Here is a 23,564-nt window from a genome sequence, read left to right on the forward strand (position 1 = left end):
AATTAGATACAGCAGCTCGGCAGACAGTATCACACATGATAGGATTAGATACACCGGTTCAGCAGACAGTATCACACATGATAGGATTAGATACACGGCTCAGCAGACAGTATCACACATGATAGAATTAGATACAGCAGCTCAGCAGACAGTATCACACATGATAGGATTAGATACACAGCTCAGCAGACAGTATCACACATGATAGGATTAGATACACAGCTCAGCAGACAGTATCACACATGATAGGCTTAGATACACAGCTCAGCAGACAGTATCACACATGACAGGATTAGATACACAGCTCAGCAGACAGTATCACACAGGATAGGATTAGATACACGGCTCAGCAGACAGTATCACACATGATAGGATTAGATACACGGCTCAGCAGACAGTATCACACATGACAGGATTAGATACACAGCTCAGCAGACAGTATCACACGACAGGATTAGATACACAGCTCAGCAGACAGTATCACACATGACAGGATTAGATACACAGCTCAGCAGACAGTATCACACATGATAGGATTAGATACACAGCCCAGCAGACAGTATCACACATGACAGGATTAGATACACAGCCCAGCAGACCGTATCACACATGATAGGATTAGATACATGGCTCAGCAGACAGTATCACACATGATATGATTAGATACACAGCTCAGCAGACAGTATCACACATGACAGGATTAGATACACAGCTCAGCAGACAGTATCACACATGATAGGATTAGATACACAGCTCAGCAGTCAGTATCACACATGACAGGATTAGATACATGGCTCAGCAGACAGTATCACACATGATAGAATTAGATACATGGCTCAGCAGACAGTATCACACATGATAGAATTAGATACAGCAGCTCAGCAGACAGTATCACACATGATAGGATTAGATACACAGCTCAGCAGACAGTATCACACATGATAGGATTAGATACACAGCTCAGCAGACAGTATCACATGATAGGATTAGATACACAGCTCAGCAGACAGTATCACACATGATAGGATTAGATACACAGCTCAGCAGACAGTATCACACATGATAGGATTAGATACACAGCTCAGCAGACAGTATCACATGATAGGATTAGATACACAGCTCAGCAGACAGTATCACACATGATAGGATTAGATACACAGCTCAGCAGACAGTATCACACATGATAGGATTAGATACACAGCTCAGCAGACAGTATCACATGATAGGATTAGATACACAGCTCAGCAGACAGTATCACACATGATAGGATTAGATACACAGCTCAGCAGACAGTATCACACATGATAGGATTAGATACACGGCTCAGCAGACAGTATCACACATAATAGGATTAGATACAGAGCTCAGCAGACCGTATCACACATGATAGGATTAGATACATATATGTGCCCCCCACGTTATTCACCATCAGTTTCATCTGTAGTTTTCTCACATCTATAATTACGGCGATACAGAGACGGCAGAGATATAGTGGAGCGTCCAGGGCAGAGCGGGCCGCGTGCTACGTTGCGTTCTCAGCCGTCCTCTCTGGTGGGATTACTCACAGGTGCCGGGGAAATCTGAAGTCTACAATTAAATTCATGAGCGGATGAGATGAGTCACTGACAAGGTTCTCGTAGACGGAGATGCAGCAGAGGCGGTCATGTATGGCAGAGATGTGGAGCAGTGATTACTGCTGGGCACAGGGCGTGATGAGAGCTGCACAGGAGAAGGGCGCCCCCCACAGTCAACTGACGAAACCTCCGCCAAGTCATCCCTGTTCTGGCAGAGACCTGTGGAGAGTGTTACGGGGGTTTCTCCAGGGGTCTATACTGAGGCTTGTAGTAACTTATAATTAGGTGTGCTCCGCTGTAGGTCACGTATGTCGCCACCACGCTGCAGTCCTACCGGGGGACGCGGCTGCTCGATGACATTTGGGATCACCGGGATGTTTACTGACCCACTGCACCAACACCCGCCAATGTCTGCCCCTGACGGTCCACAAAAATACATTAAAGCAACTGCCCTGTTTGTTACAATGTATCAGTCTGGACTCCAGGCTGTCTGTCTCCCAGAGAATTGTGTAGACTGGATACAATTGTAGCAAACCCTGTGCTGTGAGAATTATTAGGAGAGCAATAAAGGGTCTGATTCACTGACAGCAAGCACACTGACAGCAAGCAGAGATCTTCAAAATGCTGAGGAAATGAAACAGAAGTTTTCGGTGGAGATGTTATGATATGGCGTTCCTGGCCCAGACGTGGAGATGTGATATTTGTATGACTCCCGGGAACGTGGCATAAGATCGATGGATTGTCGACTCCATTCTCATGACGTCTCCGGTTCTGCCCGTTGGGTCCGGAGATGCGGCAGGAGAAGATCTTCATAGCAGTGAGATGAGAAGTCACCGCCATGATACAGTCAACAGTCTTCCTTCTTTATCCTCCAGGGCCAACAAGTAAAAAGATTGATGAGGAGAGTGGAGACTATCAGAGACTGAGATGCGTCTGGACTCCTATCATCCAGGCAACTAACGCATCATCCCCAGGAGACCCAACATTGCTCTAATAGCTACACCGACTATTGTACAGTAACCAGTATTGATGTGACATGTGGGGGTCCCTTTATAGGGTCTCTAGGGCTCCATATAAAAAGAATCACCACATCTGTCCATTTCAGGACAGGAGGACTTGACGTGTTCAACCCCCCACTTTCCTGCTTCCTTGAAGGGTGGTGGGACTCTTGAACCATTGTCCACCTGCTTGCGGTGGCTGAGTAGAGAGGGATAGGGGGCACTCAAACCGTGATCTATATCTATACAATGAATTCTTTATTATATAAGGTCCATGCTGAACTCAACTCCTACTGTAGACAAAGCCAAAGATTTTATTGGTCCAAAAGACCTTAAAGAGGGAATCCAAAAAAACGTCAGTCCAATATGTCATAAACATTCATTTCTGGGAGTCTGACTGGTGGACAGCAGCAATGGAGAAGGGCCATAGACAGTCATTGGCTGGAGAAGACAATAGAGAAGTGACCACATATACACAGTCATCGCTTAGAAAAGACATTGGAGAACTAGCCACTCATACATGGCCACTGGCTGGAGAAGATAATGGAGAACTAGTCACTCATACATGGCCACTGGCTGGAGAAGATAATGGAGAAGTAGTCACTCATACACGGCCACTGGCTGGAGAAAATAATGGAGACGTAACAGCTGATCTATGGTCACTGACTGGAGAAGATAAAATTGGGAAGTGATAACTTATACATGGTCACTGGCTGGAGAAGATAATGGAGACGTAACAGCTGAACTACGGTCACTGGCTGGAGAAGACGATGAAGAAGTAGTCACTCATACATGGCCACTGGCTGGAGAAGATAATGGAGAAGTGATCACTCATACATTGTCACTGGCTGGAGAAGATAATGGAGAAGTAGTCACTCATACATGGCCACTGGCTGGAGAAGATAATGGAGAAGTAATCACTCATACATGGCCACTGGCTGGAGAAGATAATGGAGAAGTAATCACTCATACATGGCCACTGGCTGGAGAAGATAATGGAGAAGTAGTCACTCATACATGGCCACTGGCTGGAGAAGACAATAGTGAAGTAATCACTCATACATGGTCACTGGCTGGAGAAGACAATAGAGAAGTAGTCACTGATACATGGCCACTGGCTGGAGAAGACAATAGTGAAGTAATCACTCATACATGGCCACTGGCTGGAGAAGACAATAGAGAAGTAATCACTCATACATGGCCACTGGCTGGAGAAGACAATAGTGAAGTAATCACTCATACATGGCCACTGGCTGGAGAAGACAATAGAGAAGTAGTCACTCATACATGGTCACTGGCTAGAAAAGACAATAGTGAAGTAATCACTCATACATGGCCACTGGCTGGAGAAGACAATAGAGAAGTAGTCACTCATACATGGCCACTGGCTGGAGAAGACAATAGAGAAGTAGTCACTCATACATGGTCACTGACTGGAGAAGATAATGGAGAAGTAGTCACTCATACAGGGCCACTGGCTGGAGAAGACAATAGAGAAGTAGTCACTCATACATGGTCACTGGCTGGAGAAGACGATGAAGAAGTAGTCACTCATACATGGCCACTGACTGGAGAAGATAATGGAGAAGTAGTCACTCATACAGGGCCACTGGCTGGAGAAGACAATAGAGAAGTAGTCACTCATACATGGTCACTGACTGGAGAAGATAATGGAGAAGTAGTCACTCATACAGGGCCACTGGCTGGAGAAGACAATAGAGAAGTAGTCACTCATACATGGTCACTGGCTGGAGAAGACGATGAAGAAGTAGTCACTCATACATGGCCACTGACTGGAGAAGATAATGGAGAAGTAGTCACTGATACATGGCCACTGGCTGGAGAAGATAATGGAGAAGTAATCACTCATACATGGTTCCTGGCTGGAGGAGACGATGAAGAAGTAGTCACTCATACTTGGTCACTAGGTGAAGAAGACAATGGAGACGTGGTCACTTATATATGGTCACTGGCTGAAGGACACAATGGAGAAGGAGTCACTCATACATGGTCACTGGCTGATAAGGCTATGGAGAGGTGACAGTTCATAAACTTCCCACTAATATCAATGAGTTAATGAGAGCGCTTCAGCTGAGTGAGCGCGCCTTTATGTTTGTTCTCTAATCAGACTTTGCTGACATATCTGGTTGACATCTCATTAAAGTCATATTTGGAACAGTCCCTCGGAAAGATTTGTCTGGGACTAGAAATGTCAGCTAATTGGCTTCAGAATGAAGAGAACTTTGTAACATACAAATCCATCTCAGGAAGAGCCGTGTATGATCCACAGTGTACAGAGAAGTCTATGTGACAAGCACTCCGGCAGCCACACCGTGCAGATCCTCAGATCTAGGTTCTTCAGAATAAGTCATTGTGGGACCATTGCTGTACGTTGCTTTTTAATTATCTCGGGTTTTCCTGTAAGAATATTTTCATCCTGCCACATCTGAGGTGGAAATAACATTCTTCAGATGTCTCCACAGTGAGGACCAGGCCACCCGCGCTCTCTGATTCACTACATTTGTTTGAAGCCTAAGGGGCTACCAGAGAAGGAATGAGCAGGTTTGTGACGTCTCATTGCCTCACTGCATCTCCTTCATCTCTCTAGTCCTCAATACCTGGTGGCGTATTCCAACTTAATGAACCTTATAGAGAACATTCCAACCTCGCGGAGAGGTCATGATGGATGGGAACTGGTTAAGGCTGGGGGTTTCTTTATCCTGTGGCCGTAACAAGTCTACAAATACCAAGACTGGTGGACGAAACATTAACAACCTCCAAGATGCCGATGACACCAAATACAATGAAGACCCAGATGAAGAAAGACCTTTCGAGCATGGATGGACCCATGACCCAAGAAAGTCAGACCTTGCATTTGATGAACAAATTCTGGACTTTTGATGAGAAGACCCCGATCATCAAAGAAGACCCCCTGATCCTCAGAGAAGACAATCATGTTTCAATGAGTTGAAAGAAAAGACCACGAAGACGACAGGAAACAACATGGATGAAAACCATTATTGACTCCATAAACATGACATTGAGAAGCCTGAAGACCCAAACGAAGATCCAAAAACAAGCAGGCCATCTCCACATGGAGTTCCACCAGTCTTGTATGTTTTCCTCGTGTTTTCATGGGTTTAGCGCTTCCTCTTCAAACACGTAGGGTTAATTGCTGGAGAAATTAGACTGTGAGCCACACCTGGGACTGATGGGGGTAATTGTTCTGCACAATTTTGGTGCAAAATGGTTGACAAGCGATTAGGATTGGTCTTAGGTCCTCTAGAGATGAACACTTTCAGCAGTTGACATTGCTCCAAGACAGCAGGAGATAACATCTATCTATCTAATATCTATCTATCTATCTATCTATCTATCTATCTATCTATCTATCTATCTATCTATCTATCTATCTATCTATCTATCTATCTATCTATCTCATATCTATCTATCTCATATCTATCTATCTATCTATCTATCTATCTCACATCTATCTATCTATCTCATATCTATCTATCTATCTATCTATCTCATATCTATCTATCTATCTATCTATCTCATATCTATCTCATATCTATCTATCTCATATCTATCTATCTATCTCATATCTATCATCTATCTATCTATCTATCTATCTATCTATCTATCTATCTATCTATCTATCTATCTATCTATCTATCTATCTATCTATCTATCTATCTATCTATCTATCTATCTATCTCATATCTCATCTATCTATCTATCTAATATCTATCTATCTCATATCTATCTCATATCTATCTATCTCATATCTATCTATCTCATATCTATCTATCTATCTATCTATCTATCTATCTATCTATCTATCTATCTATCTATCTATCTATCTATCTATCTATCTATCTATCTATCTATCTATCTCTATCTATCTCATATCTCATCTATCTATCTATCTATCTATCTATCTATCTATCTATCTATCTATCTATCTATCTATCTATCTATCTATCTATCTATCTATCTATCTCATATCTATCTATCTATCTCATATCTATCATCTATCTATCTATCTATCTATCTATCTATCTATCTATCTATCTATCTATCTATCTATCTCATATCTCATCTATCTATCTATCTCATATCTATCTATCTATCTCATATCTATCATCTATCTATCTATCTATCTATCTATCTATCTATCTATCTATCTATCTATCTATCTATCTCATATCTCATCTATCTATCTATCTAATATCTATCTATCTCATATCTATCTCATATCTATCTCATATCTATCTATCTCATATCTATCTATCTCATATCTATCTATCTATCTATCTATCTATCTATCTATCTATCTATCTATCTATCTATCTATCTATCTATCTATCTCTATCTATCTCATATCTCATCTATCTATCTATCTATCTATCTATCTATCTATCTATCTATCTATCTATCTATCTATCTATCTATCTCATATCTATCTATCTATCTCATATCTATCATCTATCTATCTATCTATCTATCTATCTATCTCATATCTCATATCTCATCTATCTATCTATCTATCTATCTATCTATCTATCTATCTATCTATCTATCTATCTATCTATCTATCTATCTATCTCATATCTATCTATCTATCTATCTATCTCTCTCTCTCTCTCTCTCTCTCTCTCTCTCTCTCACTCTCTTGTCTATCTTTATTTATATTTTTCTTGTCCTTTACATAGAAGGTTAAGACATAAATGTGAATAAATTAACACGTCCTCGCTGTGTTTGGCGCACTGTGTACACGTGATTAACAAGGTTCTAATGTGGAAGCTGAAATAAGTAACCCGGGCAGTCATCTCAGAACTGCCATCTGCTAATTTGCCTGAAATAATGGTTCTTAATATAGGTGCTACATAGTGACATTACCACGAATGCACAAGCCCAGTTCACGCCTCAGCCCTGCATATGATTAGCCTTTCATGCAGAAACATACAGTGCTGGAGGCTCAGATGGGAGCGTCGCCTGATAGCGTGTGAACAGCGTCCACCAGGGAGCTGGCGGAGACACGAGCGGCTGAGAGATACACGATAACTCCACTAACATAAAGAACTCCGCCATAACCTATAATCTGTGCAGCTGATCAGGGCTCATGAGATCCAGCAGAGAATATATTATTTCACCTGGTAATCACTATATGTTGCTTCATCACTATTACTAGCAGCACAGAATAATCTTACCATCTATATCCACTATTTAAGCTCTCCTATTCATGAGAAGAATACCAGGACTACAGTGAATACTGACACAGGTAAAGCACCTTCAGAGAAGTGGGGAGGGGGATGCAACTGCATAGCATTGCTGGTTTTTATGCCAATTTGGGTCTCTGAAATGCTCAGTCACTACTGCTAAGGAGACGTTTGTGATTATCACCACCATCTGTTACAGCCCCAGATGCTTAGATACCCCGGTCATTCTGTGTTTGTTCTTTGAGGTCCTATCATGTAACTCCACATGTTATACAAAGCCAAGTGTTAGTGGTAAACTTACCAAACTTCTCCCCAAACCATCCGCTAAAATTGAGTGGGAAATAGTCTTTATTCAGTATATTGTTTGTCCAAAAGTAGAACAGCCTAAAATTGGAAGCAAACCGTAGAATAAGACTCACAGCCGAGCCTTGAAGTAAAGACCGAGCGATAGATACCAAGCAGATCATCAAGCCGAGGAGGACAGAAATGAGTAAGAAAGCCGAAAACAATGGAGGAGTCAGGACCAAGAGCAGAAATACATCTGGAACTAAGGTCAGAAGGTGGAAGGACACGACGGAAGGGGAGAGCAAAGGGGCTGGAATCACGATCTAAGATGGAGGGTTAGGATTGTCAAAGAAGGCGACCAGAAGAACCAAACTGTTGTTGTAACGGAGGTCAAGAAGAAAGATTTCTAAAAAATTGGCCGTATTGTGAAGGAAACATTGGAGATCTACTAGGATCATAATCGAGAGGAACAAAGTCTAGATAGCATGTGCGAGAACCAAGAATGAAGTGAAGATCCAGAGATGAGGACCAAGAATGAAGTGAAGATCCAGAGATAAGGACCAAGAATGAAGTGAAGATCCATAAATAAGGACCAAGAATGAAGTGAAGATCCAGAGATGAGGACCAAGAATGAAGTGAAGATCCAGAGATAAGGACCAAGAATGAAGTGAAGATCCAGAGATGAGGACCAAGAATGAAGCGAAGATCCAGAGATAAGAACCAAGAATGAAGCGAAGATCCAGAGATAAGGATCAAGAATGAAGCAAAGATCCAGAGATAAGGACCAAGAATGAAGTGAAGATCCAGAGATAAGGACCAAGAATGAAGAAGATCCAGAGATAAGGACCAAGAATGAAGTGAAGATCCATAGATAAGGACCAAGAATGAAGTGAAGAGCCAGAGATAAGGACCAAGAATGAAGTGAAGATCCAGAGATAAGGACCAAGAATAAAGTGAAGATCCAGAGATAAGGACCAAGAATGAAGAAGATCCAGAGATAAGGACCAAGAATGAAGTGAAGATCCATAGATAAGGACCAAGAATGAAGTGAAGAGCCAGAGATAAGGACCAAGAATGAAGTGAAGATCCAGAGATAAGGACCAAGAATGAAGTGAAGATCCAGAGATAAGGACCAAGAATGAAGTGAAGAGCCAGAGATAAGGACCAAGAATGAAGTGAAGAGCCAGAGATAAGGACCAAGAATGAAGTGAAGATCCAGAGATAAGGACCAAGAATGAAGTGAAGATCCCAGAGATAAGGACCAAGAATGAAGCACAACTAGAGGTCAAGATTGGTCAACACCTAGAATAGAGAACAGAGCATTCAACATTAGACTGTGTCATAATCTAAAACTTGATGCCACCTATGACCCAAGACCTTCAGAACCACAATCTCTAACCCAAACCTGAGTTTTTTCACAATGGATGGTTCTTTCCAATCTGTTGCTTTGGTGATACAAATTTTCAAACATTTTCATTGGCTCAAAACGTTTCCTATCACCACTGAGAGGTGGTCTATGAAGATAAACCTTGCTATAGAACACTATGTGCCTAGCAAGATCAGCCAGGTGCATTGTGGGAACACTTCTCCCTTGGTGGCAATGGTCATGAACACAAGATCCAAGAAATATCTAAGAGTCTACTCACGTTTTGACGTAAGGGTCTGAAAATCCATTGACGTCCATAGCAGCGAGGTGAGCACAACGCGAAATGCCTACGACAAGTCCCCCGCTTTCAGTGCTGTACGTCAGGGACAGAAGGATCCTCCCTCGTTCCTCCAGTTCCCACTCCTGACACCGCTCTAGCTAAAGACACAAAGACGGGGGCACATATTAATGTATCACATGAAGGCGATACCTTTCCAAATTCTTCATTTATGGGACTATAACATCGGAACTGGTGATTTTCCTGACGCTGAACTGCAATATATTAGCATAGAGCACAATGAGACACATATATAACACCAAGTTCAGGGACATTCACAGAAGCTGTCATTGTATATCTCTCTGTTCTCCGCACTGAATAAGTTCCCAACCCCCGCAGGTGATGAAAAAAAAAGAAAGTGCATAGAAAACAGAAGAAAGAGAGATGTGGGGGAGACAGACCCAGGCTATGGAGTGGCGTGGGTTATATTTAAAAAGCCGACTGATAGAAGAGAGAGGACAGGAAGGTAAAGAGGAGACTGGGGAGAAGGAGGAGACGAGTATCACTGAGTCCTAGGGGGTATTATGTATAGTACAGGGGGAAGGATGTCCATGCCGGCAGGTCCTGTATGTAAACCATCAGCCCGCAGTGAAATATATAGAAGGTCATGGAGTGATAGTCAATAATCACTTATCTCACCTCTTTCAAGTAACAAGAAATTCCCCGGAGAGCGGCTGACATCGACGAAGGGGAGGCCAACTACAGATGAAGGAGAGGAAGGAAAGAAGGGTTTATGTTTGTCATAATAAATATATGATATAATGTAATGTAACCCTTCATTTTATTTTTTGGAAGGGACCGTCCTCCATTCTATTGATATTACATTGTTCCTCCTGTATAATTGAATAAGTGCTGGTACAATGTCTCTCCTATAGAAACTTCTCGTCCTCGTTAAAAGGGTTCAGTATCTTACATATAAACTGTCCCTAATCTTAGGGTTGAAATTCTCCAGGAGCTGTCCACCCTGCTGGTGCTGATCTATATCTTCTACAGGAGCTGTCCACACTGCTGGTGCTGATCTATATCTTCTACAGGAGCTGTCCACACTGCTGGTGCTGATCTATATCTTCTACAGGAGCTGTCCACACTGCTGGTGCTGATCTATATCCTCTACAGGAGCTGTCCACCCTGCTGGTGCTGATCTATATCTTCTACTGGAGCTGTCCATACTGCTGGTGCTGATCTATATCTTCTACAGGAGCTGTCCACACTGCTGGTGCTGATCTATATCTTCTACAGGAGTTGTCCACCCTGCTGGTGCTGATCTATATCCTCTACAGGAGCTGTCCACACTGCTGGTGCTGATCTATATCTTCTACAGGAGCTGTCCACACTGCTGGTGCTGATCTATATCCTCTACAGGAGCTGTCCACACTGCTGGTGCTGATCTATATCCTCTACAGGAGCTGTCCACACTGCTGGTGCTGATCTATATCTTCTACAGGAGCTGTCCACACTGCTGGTGCTGATCTATATCTTCTACAGGAGCTGTCCACACTTCTGGTGCTGATCTATATCTTCTACAGGAGCTGTCCACACTGCTGGTGCTGATCTATATCCTCTACAGGAGCTCTCCACACTGCTGGTGCTGATCTATATCTTCTACAGGAGCTGTCCACACTTCTGGTGCTGATCTATATCTTCTACAGGAGCTGTCCACACTGCTGGTGCTGATCTATATGTTCTACAGGAGCTGTCCACACTGCTGGTGCTGATCTATATCCTCTACAGGAGCTGTCCACACTGCTGGTGCTGATCTATATCTTCTACAGGAGCTGTCCACACTGCTGGTGCTGATCTATATCTTCTACAGGAGCTGTCCACACTGCTGGTGCTGATCTATATCCTCTACAGGAGCTGTCCACACTGCTGGTGCTGATCTATATCCTCTACAGGAGCTGTCCACACTGCTGGTGCTGATCTATATCCTCTACTGGAGCTGTCCACACTGCTGGTGCTGATCTATATCCTCTACAGGAGCTGTCCACACTGCTGGTGCTGATCTATATCTTCTACAGGAGCTGTCCACACTGCTGGTACTGATCTATATCCTCTACAGGAGCTGTCCACACTGCTGGTGCTGATCTATATCTTCTACAGGAGCTGTCCACACTTCTGGTGCTGATCTATATCCTCTACAGGAGCTGTCCACACTGCTGGTGCTGATCTATATCCTCTACAGGAGCTGTCCACACTGCTGGTGCTGATCTATATCCTCTACAGGAGCTGTCCACACTGCTGGTGCTGATCTATATCTTCTACAGGAGCTGTCCACACTGCTGGTGCTGATCTATATCCTCTACAGGAGCTGTCCACACTGCTGGTGCTGATCTATATCTTCTACAGGAGTTGTCCACCCTGCTGGTGCTGATCTATATCTTCTACAGGAGCTGTCCACACTGCTGGTGCTGATCTATATCCTCTACAGGAGCTGTCCACACTGCTGGTGCTGATCTATATCTTCTACAGGAGCTGTCCACCCTGCTGGTGCTGATCTATATCTTCTACAGGAGCTGTCCACCCTGCTGGTGCTGATCTATATCTTCTACAGGAGCTGTCCACACTGCTGGTGCTGATCTATATCCTCTACAGGAGCTGTCCACACTGCTGGTGCTGATCTATATCCTCTACAGGAGCTGTCCACCCTGCTGGTGCTGATCTATATCTTCTACAGGAGCTGTCCACACTGCTGGTGCTGATCTATATCTTCTACAGGAGCTGCCCACACTGCTGGTGCTGATCTATATCTTCTACAGGAGCTGTCCACACTGCTGGTGCTGATCTATATCCTCTACTGGAGCTGTCCACACTGCTGGTGCTGATCTATATCTTCTACAGGAGCTGTCCACACTGCTGGTGCTGATCTATATCCCCTACAGGAGCTGTCCACACTGCTGGTGCTGATCTACGTCTTCTACAGGAGCTGTCCACATTGCTGGTGCTGATCTATATCCTCTACAGGAGCTGTCCACACTGCTGGTGCTGATCTATATCCTCTACAGGAGCTGTCCACACTGCTGGTGCTGATCTATATCCTCTACAGGAGCTGTCTACACTGCTGGTGCTGATCTATATCCTCTACAGGAGCTGTCCACATTGCTGGTGCTGATCTATATCTTCTACAGGAGCTGTCCACACTGCTGGTGCTGATCTATATCTTCTACAGGAGCTGTCCACACTGCTGGTGCTGATCTATATCTTCTACAGGAGCTGTCCACACTGCTGGTGCTGATCTATATCCTCTACAGGAGTTGTCCACACTGCTGGTGCTGATCTATATCCTCTACAGGAGCTGTCCACACTGCTGGTGCTGATCTATATGTTCTACAGGAGCTGTCCACACTGCTGGTGCTGATCTATATCCTCTACAGGAGCTGTCCACACTGCTGGTGCTGATCTATATGTTCTACAGGAGCTGCCCACACTGCTGGTGCTGATCTATATCCTCTACTGGAGCTGTCCACACTGCTGGTGCTGATCTATATCCTCTACAGGAGCTGTCCACCCTGCTGGTGCTGATCTATATCTTCTACAGGAGCTGTCCACACTGCTGGTGCTGATCTATATCCTCTACAGGAGCTGTCCACACTGCTGGTGCTGATCTATATCTTCTACAGGAGCTGTCCACACTGCTGGTGCTGATCTATATCCTCTACAGGAGCTGTCCACACTGCTGGTGCTGATCTATATGTTCTACAGGAGCTGTTCACACTGCTGGTGCTGATCTATATCTTCTACAGGAGCTGTCCACACTGCTGGTGCTGATCTATATCCTCTACAGGAGCTGTCCACACTGCTGGTGCTGATCTATATCCTCTACAGGAGCTGTCCACACTGCTGGTGCTGATCTATATGTTCTACAGGAGCTGCCCACACTGCTGGTGCTGATCTATATCCTCTACAGGAGCTGTCCACACTGCTGGTGCTGATCTATATCTTCTACAGGAGCTGCCCACACTGCTGGTGCTGATCTATATCCTCTACAGGAGCTGTCCACACTGCTGGTGCTGATCTATATCTTCTACAGGAGCTGTCCACACTGCTGGTGCTGATATATATCCTCTACAGGAGCTGTCCACACTGCTGGTGCTGATCTATATCTTCTACAGGAGCTGTCCACACTGCTGGTGCTGATCTATATGTTCTACAGGAGCTGTTCACACTGCTGGTGCTGATCTATATCTTCTACAGGAGCTGTCCACACTGCTGGTGCTGATCTATATCTTCTACAGGAGCTGTCCACACTGCTGGTGCTGATCTATATCTTCTACAGGAGCTGTCCACCCTGCTGGTGCTGATCTATATCTTCTACAGGAGCTGTCCACACTGCTGGTGCTGATCTATATCCTCTACAGGAGCAGTCCACACTGCTGGTGCTGATCTATATCCTCTACAGGAGCTGTCCACACTGCTGGTGCTGATCTATATCCTCTACAGGAGCTGTCCACACTGCTGGTGCTGATCTATATCCTCTACAGGAGCTGCCCACCCTGCTGGTGCTGATCTTTCCTGCTTCACATCCTAATCATTCTGATCTTCTCCATCCCTTCTCTTTAGTGCTCCTCCAGCCATCCCCTGCCTCCTCCATGTTCTCCTGCTGGACCTGTCTGTCTTATATAATAATGGTGAAGATGGTTAATATTCGGGGCCGGTGCTGCACAACCCTCTTCACTCTCTGTAGAGATGGTCGTACTGGGCAGAGAAGTGCAGAGAATTACATTTCCTTTCATTCTGCCAGGTGTAATTTACCAATCTAGACTGAACTAGAGCAGAGATCAGCGGCAGATCCACATATCATGTCCGAGAAGTGGTGGACGCCAGTAGCTACCAACGTGATACTATACAGACGACTGGAACGCTGAAGTGTAATTCTTGACTCGCCTCCTTACGTGAAATGGTTAAAAATAAATTTTGACATCTCATCATGAAACGTTTGTGTTCCCCTATTTAACGTATTTGGAAATACTTATGTCCCTTATGCTAATACTGATCCAGTGTCTCCCCTATAGGAATAGCAATTTCATCCATACAACCCCTTACATCTCCTATATGGGGCAGTTGTGTTTGTCAATCACCCCCACCCGTCATGAGAGCTCGGGTAATGTCTCTGCTAGAAGTCATGTCTGTCTGTGGTTTCTTACAGGAATTTGCCGTTCCAGACAGAGGTTGAAATGTTTTCTCTCTCCAGGCTTCAGCCGGCGCAGTGGGATTCGTGTTTCTCCAATAAACTCGTTATGACTCAGTTTGTCTTCATCACACACAGAGATCCTGAGGAGACAGAACAGTATCTGGTAAAGATGATAGAAATCTCCCCATATCCACTCAGTATCGAGGGCAGTTTAGTAGAAGTTTGAGTCCTGGGCAACAAGCAAATTAAATTCTCCTACTTGACATATTTATAAAGTTGTTCTCATCATTTTAGCCATCATAATACCACCATATAGTGCCAAGATAATACTGCCATATACAGCCCACATAATACCACCATATAGTGCCAAGATAATACTGCCATGTACAGCCCACATAATACCACCATATAGTGCCAAGATAATACTGCCATATACAGCCCACATAATACCACCATATAGTGCCAAGATAATACTGCCATATACAGCCACATAATACCACCATATAGTGCCAAGATAATACTGCCATATACAGCCCACATAATACCACCATATAGTGGCAAGATAATACTGCCATATACAGCCACATAATACCACCATATAGTGCCAAGATAATACTGCCATATACAGCCACATAATACCACCATATAGTGCCAAGATAATACTGCCATATACAGCCCACATAATACCACCATATAGTGCCAAGATAATACTGCCATATACAGCCCACATAATACCACCATATAGTGCCAAGATAATACTGCCATATACAGCCCACATAATACCACCATATAGTGCCAAGATAATACAGCCATGTACAGCCCACATAATACCACCATATAGTGCCAAGATAATACTGCCATATACAGCCCACATAATACCACCATATAGTGCCAAGATAATACAGCCATGTACAGCCCACATAATACCACCATATAGTGCCAAGATAATACTGCCATATACAGCCCACATAATACCACCATATAGTGCCAAGATAATACAGCCATATACAGCCCACATAATACCACCATAGAGTGCAAAGATAATACTGTCATATACAGCCACATAATACCACCATATAGTGCCAAGATAATACTGCCATATACAGCCCACATAATACCACCATATAGTGCCAAGATAATACAGCCATGTACAGCCCACATAATACCACCATATAGTGCAAAGATAATACTGCTATATACAGCCCACATAATACCACCATATAGTGCCAAGATAATACCGACATATACAGCCACATAATACCACCATATAGTGCCAAGATAATACAGCCATATACAGCCCACATAATACCACCATAGAGTGCCAAGATAATACAGCCATATACAGCCCACATAATACCATCATATAGTGCCAAGATAATACAGCCATATACAGCCCACATAATACCATCATATAGTGCCAAGATAATACTGCCATATACAGCCCACATAATACCACCATATAGTGCCAAGATAATACTGCCATATACAGCCCACATAATACCATCATATAGTGCCAAGATAATACAGCCATATACAGCCCACATAATACCATCATATAGTGCCAAGATAATACTGCCATATACAGCCCACATAATACCACCATATAGTGCCAAGATAATACTGCCATATACAGCTCACATAATACCACCATACAGTGCCAAGATAATACTGTCATATACAGCCACATAATACCACCATATAGTGCCAAGATAATACTGTCATATACAGCCCACATAATACCACCATATAGTGCCAAGATAATACTGCCATATACAGCCCACATAATACCATCATATAGTGCCAAGATAATACAGCCATATACAGCTCACATAATACCACCATATAGTGCCAAGATAATACTGCCATATAAAGCCCACATAATACCACCATATAGTGCCAAGATAATACTACCATATACAGCCACATAATACCACCACATAGTGCCAAGATAATACTGCCATATACAGCCACATAATACCACCATATAGTGCCAAGATAATACTGCCATATATAGCCCACATAATACCACCATATAGTGGCACGATAATACTACCATATACAGCCCATATAATACCACCATACAGTGCCAAGATAATACTGCCATATACAGCCACATAATACCACCATATAGTGCCAAGATAATACTGCCATATACAGCCCACATAATACCACCATATAGTGCCAAGATAATACTGCCATATACAGCCCACATAATACCACCATATAGTGCGGAGATAATACTGTCATATACAGCCACATAATACCACCATACAGTGCCAAGATAATACTGCCATATACAGCCACATAATACCACCATATAGTGCCAAGATAATACTGCCATATACAGCCCACATAATACCACCATATAGTGGCACGATAATACTACCATATACAGCCACATAATACCACCATATAGTGCCAAGATAATACTGCCATATACAGCCCACATAATACCACCATATAGTGCGGAGATAATACTGTCATATACAGCCACATAATACCACCATATAGTGCCAAGATAATACTGCCATATACAGCCACATAATACCATCATATAGTGCCAAGATAATACTGTCATATACAGCCCACATAATACCACCATATAGTGTCCACATAATACTGCCATATACAGCCCACATACCACCATATAGTGTCCACATAATACCACCATATAGTGCCAAGATAATACTGTCATATACAGCCACATAATACCACCATATAGTGACAAGATAATACAGCCATATACAGCCCACATAATACCACCATATAGTGCCAAGATAATACAGCCATGTACAGCCCACATAATACAACCATATAGTGCCAAGATAATACTGCCATATACAGCCCACATAATACCACCATACAGTGCCAAGATAATACTGCTATATACAGCCCACATAATACCACCATATAGTGCCAAGATAATACTGCCATATACAGCCCACATAATACCCCCATATAGTGCCAAGATAATACTGCCATATACAGCCCACATAATACCACCATATAGTGCCAAGATAATACTGCCATATACAGCCCACATAATACCACCATATAGTGCGGAGATAATACTGTCATATACAGCCACATAATACCACCATATAGTGCCAAGATAATACTGCCATATACAGCCACATAATACCATCATATAGTGCCAAGATAATACTGCCATATACAGCCCACATACCACCATATAGTGCCAAGATAATACTGCCATATACAGCCCACATAATACCACCATATAGTGCCAAGATAATACTGCTATATACATGCCACATAATACCATCATATAGTGCCGAGATAATACAGCCATATACAGCACACATAATACCACCATATAGTGCCAAGATAATACCGACATATACAGCCACATAATACCATCATACAGTGCCAAGATAATACTGCCATATACAGCCCACATAACACCACCATATAGTGCCTAGATAATACTACCATATACAGCCCACATAATACCACCATATAGTGCCAAGATAATACTGCTATATACAACCCACATAATAGCATCATATAGTGCCGAGATAATACAGCCATATACAGCCCACATAATACCACCATATAGTGCCAAGATAATACTGCCATATACAGCCACATAATACCATCATACAGTGCCAAGATAATACTGCCATATACAGCCCACATAACACCACCATATAGTGCCAAGATAATACTGCCATATACAGCCACATAATATCACCATATAGTGCCAAGATAATACTGCCATATACAGCCACATAATACCACCATACAGTGCAAAGATAATACTGCCATATACAGCCCACATAACATAATACCACCATACAGTGCCAAGATAATACTGCCATATACAGCCCACATAATACCACCATATAGTGCCAAGATAATACAGCCATATACAGCCCACATAATACCACCATACAGTGCCAAGATAATACAGCCATATACAGCCCACATAATACCACCATATAGTGCCAAGATAATACCGACATATACAGCCACATAATACCATCATATAGTGCCAAGATAATACTGCCATATACAGCCCATATAATACCACCATATAGTGCCAAGATAATACTGCCATATACAGCCCACATAATACCACCATATAGTGCCAAGATAATACTGCCATATACAGCCACATAATACCACCATATAGTGCCAAGATAATACTGCCATATACAGCCCACATAATACCACCATATAGTGCCAAGATAATACTGCCATATACAGCACACATAATACCACCATATAGTGCCAATACAATACTGCCATATACAGCCACATAATACCACCATACAGTGCCAAGATAATCCTGCCATATACAGCCCACATAATACCACCATATAGTGCCAAGATAATACTGCCATATACAGCCACATAATACCACCATATAGTGCCAAGATAATCCTGCCATATACAGCCCTTATAATACCACCATATAGTGCCAAGATAATACTGCCATATACAGCCACATAATACCACCATATAGTGCCAAGATAATACTGCCATATACAGCCCACATAATACCACCATATAGTGCCAAGATAATACTGCCATATACAGCCCACATAATACCACCATATAGTGCCAAGATAATACTGCCATATACAGCCACATAATACCGCCATATAGTGCCAAGATAATACTGCCATATACAGCCCATATAATACCACCATATAGTGCCAAGATAATCCTGCCATATACAGCCCACATAATACCACCATATAGTGCCAAGATAATACTGCCATATACAGCCCACATAATACCACCATATAGTGCCAAGATAATACTGCCATATACAGCCCACATAATATCACCATACAGTGCCAAGATAATACTGCCATATACAGCCCACATAATACCACCACATAGTGCCAAGATAATACTGCCATATACAGCCACATAATACCACCATATAGTGCCAAGATAATACTGCCATATACAGCCACATAATACCACCATATAGTGCCAAGATAATACTGCCATATACAGCACACATAATACCACCATATAGTGCCAAGATAATACAGCCATATACAGCCCACATAATACCACCATATAGTGCCAAGATAATACTGCCATATACAGCCACATAATACCACCATATAGTGGCAAGATAATACTGCCATATACAGCCCACATAATACCACCATATAGTGCCAAGATAATACTGCCATATACAGCCACATAATACCACCATATAGTGCCAAGGATAATACTGCCATATACAGCCACATAATACCACCATATAGTGCCAAGATAATACTGCCATATACAGCCACATAATACCACCATATAGTGCCAAGATAATACTGCCATATACAGCACACATAATACCACCATATAGTGCCAAGATAATACAGCCATATACAGCCCACATAATACCACCATATAGTGCCAAGATAATACTGCCATATACAGCCACATAATACCACCATATAGTGGCAAGATAATACTGCCATATACAGCCCACATAATACCACCATATAGTGCCAAGATAATACTGCCATATACAGCCACATAATACCACCATATAGTGCCAAGATAATACTGCCACATACAGCCACATAATACCATCATATAGTGCCAAGATAATACTACCATATACAGCCCACATAATACCACCATATAGTGCCAAGATAATACTGTCATATACAGCCACATAATACCACCATATAGTGCCAAGATAATACTGTCATATACAGCTCACATAATACCACCATATAGTGCCAAGATAATACTGCCATATACAGCTCACATAATACCACTATATAGTGCCAAGATAATACTGCCATATACAGCTCACATAATACCACCACATAGTGCCAAGATAATACAGCCATATACAGCCCACATAATACCACCATACAGTGCCAAGATAATACTGCCATATACAGCCCACATAATACCATCATATAGTGCCAAGATAATACTGCCATATACAGCCACATAATACCACCATATAGTGCCAAGATAATACTGCCATATACAGCCCACATAATACCTCCATATAGTGCCAAGATAATACTGCCATATACAGCCCACATAATACCACCATACAGTGCCAAGATAATACTGCCATATACAGCCCACATAATACCATCATATAGTGCCAAGATAATACTGCCATATACAGCCACATAATACCACCATATAGTGCCAAGATAATACTGCCATATACAGCCCACATAATACCTCCATATAGTGCCAAGATAATACTGCCATATACAGCCCACATAATACCACCATATAGTGCCAAGATAATACTGCCATATACAGCTCACATAATACCACACATAGTGCCAAGATAATACTGCCATATACAGCCCACATAATACCACCATATAGTGCCAAGATAATACTGCCATATACAGCCCACATAATACCACCATATAGTGCCAAGATAATACTGCCATATACCGCTCACATAATATCACCATATAGTGCCAAGATAATACTGCCATATACAGCCACATAATACCACCATATAGTGCCAAGATAATACTGCTATATACAGCCCACATAATATCACCATACAGTGCCAAGATAATACTGCCATATACAGCCCACATAATACCACCATATAGTGCCAAGATAATACTGCCATATACAGCACACATAATACCACCATATAGTGCCAAGATAATACTGTCATATACAGCACACATAATACCACCATATAGTGCCAAGATAATACTGCCATATACAGTCACATAATACCACCATATAGTGCCAAGATAATACTGTCATATACAGCCACATAATACCACCATATAGTGCCAAGATAATACTGTCATATACAGCCACATAATACCACCATATAGTGCCAAGATAATACTGTCATATACAGCACACATAATACCACCACATAGTGCCAAGATAATACTGCCATATACAGCACACATAATACCACCATATAGTGCCAAGATAATACTGCCATATACAGCCCACATAATACCACCATACAGTGCCAAGATAATACTGTCATATACAGCCCACATAATACCACCACATAGTGCCAAGATAATACTGCCATATACAGCACACATAATACCACCATATAGTGCCAAGATAATACTGTCATATACAGCCACATAATACCATCATACAGTGCCAAGATAATACTACCATATACAGCCCACATAATACCACCATATAGTGCCAAGATAATACTGTCATATACAGCCCACATAATACCACCATATAGTGCGGAGATAATACTGTCATATACAGCCCACATAATACCACCATATAGTGCCAAGATAATACTGCCATATCCAGCCCACATACCACCATATAGTGCCAAGATAATACTGCCATATACAGCTCACATAATACCACCATACAGTGCCAAGATAATACTGCCATATACAGCCACATAATACCACCATATAGTGCCAAGATAATACTGCCATATACAGCCCACATAATACCATCATATAGTGCCAAGATAATACAGCCATATACAGCTCACATAATACCACCATACAGTGCCAAGATAATACTGCCATATCCAGCCCACATACCACCATATAGTGCCAAGATAATACTGCCATATACAGCTCACATAATACCACCATACAGTGCCAAGATAATACTGCCATATACAGCCACATAATACCACCATATAGTGCCAAGATAATACTGCCATATACAGCCACATAATACCACCATATAGTGCCAAGATAATACTGCTATATACAGCCCACATAACATAATCATATAGTGCCAAGATAATACTGCCATATACCGCCACATAATACCACCATATAGTGCCAAGATAATATTGCCATATACAGTCACATAATACCACCATATAGTGCTGAATAAGTGACTTTGCTGCCGGGGTTTCTGTTATCATTACAGACTGATGATATAACGCTCTGTTTGCCATTGTTCCTCTTACCTCAGTATCTTTTTGGCCATGTCCTCGGAGGTGATGCCGCAGTAGGTGAGATTCTCATTCCATGTGGGGTTCAATGTGTTTCTCACTATTCGTGTCTTCAGCTTGTTTGCCTGAAGGGAGATGATCCGTCATTCCTCATAATGAAGTCTTATGAATCAGGCGCATTATACAGGTTCAATAGGGTGATTACTATGCTGGAAAGTTTCGGGTGGACCTAGATACATTATATTTACTGAAAAGTTGGGGGACTCTTTCCAGGAACCTCCATAGATCGAAATAATTCATGGACCCTCAGGAGCTGGTGCTATGGAGGTTATCACTATATTAACCCAAATGGTTTTTATAGATGGTAGGCAGTAAATGCAAACTTATCTACACTGAGGCCTCCCCTTGTTCCATGTCTCTGTGAACTGTTTTCTTCTGTCAGCTAGTTTTACTCCGGACCTCTCCTTTCTCCAGTATCTAGGTCCAGGAGCTAGCTTAGTTATAGCAGCCATGTTTAAGATCCACATTTAGTCACTGAGTCACCCAGGCTTCAAAGAAATGCATAGCCCCTGCTCACTCCTCCCCTTTTGTCTTTCACCCTGTATTTACACTGCTTCATCTGTTATGTGCTTTCTGCGCTCAAAGAAAACTTGTAACAATATCAAAATTGATTTGATTTCGGACGTTCTCCACCAAAATCTGATGAATCTGGCAGAGAAAAGACTGGCCTGAGCTTGCTTGCCGCCTCTTTTCCAGATAG

General features: G+C 42.3%; 1 protein-coding gene across 1 annotated transcript in view; it reads right to left on the reverse strand.

Annotated features, from left to right (window-relative positions):
* Window positions 1-9,717: 9,717 nt before the first annotated feature.
* Window positions 9,718-23,564, reverse strand: part of LOC142726241 (double C2-like domain-containing protein alpha) — a 30,584-nt gene continuing 16,737 nt past the window's right edge. The window contains exons 3-6 of the mRNA XM_075849006.1: window positions 22,820-22,929; window positions 14,927-15,053; window positions 10,425-10,484; window positions 9,718-9,886 (exon numbers count right to left, since the gene is read on the reverse strand). Of these exons, the coding sequence (XP_075705121.1) occupies window positions 9,725-9,886; window positions 10,425-10,484; window positions 14,927-15,053; window positions 22,820-22,929 (459 nt within the window). The 3' untranslated portion in view covers window positions 9,718-9,724. The remainder of the gene's footprint in view (window positions 9,887-10,424; window positions 10,485-14,926; window positions 15,054-22,819; window positions 22,930-23,564) is intronic.

This window comes from Rhinoderma darwinii, unplaced genomic scaffold (assembly GCF_050947455.1).
Source record: "Rhinoderma darwinii isolate aRhiDar2 unplaced genomic scaffold, aRhiDar2.hap1 Scaffold_619, whole genome shotgun sequence".
NCBI lineage: Eukaryota > Metazoa > Chordata > Amphibia > Anura > Rhinodermatidae > Rhinoderma > Rhinoderma darwinii.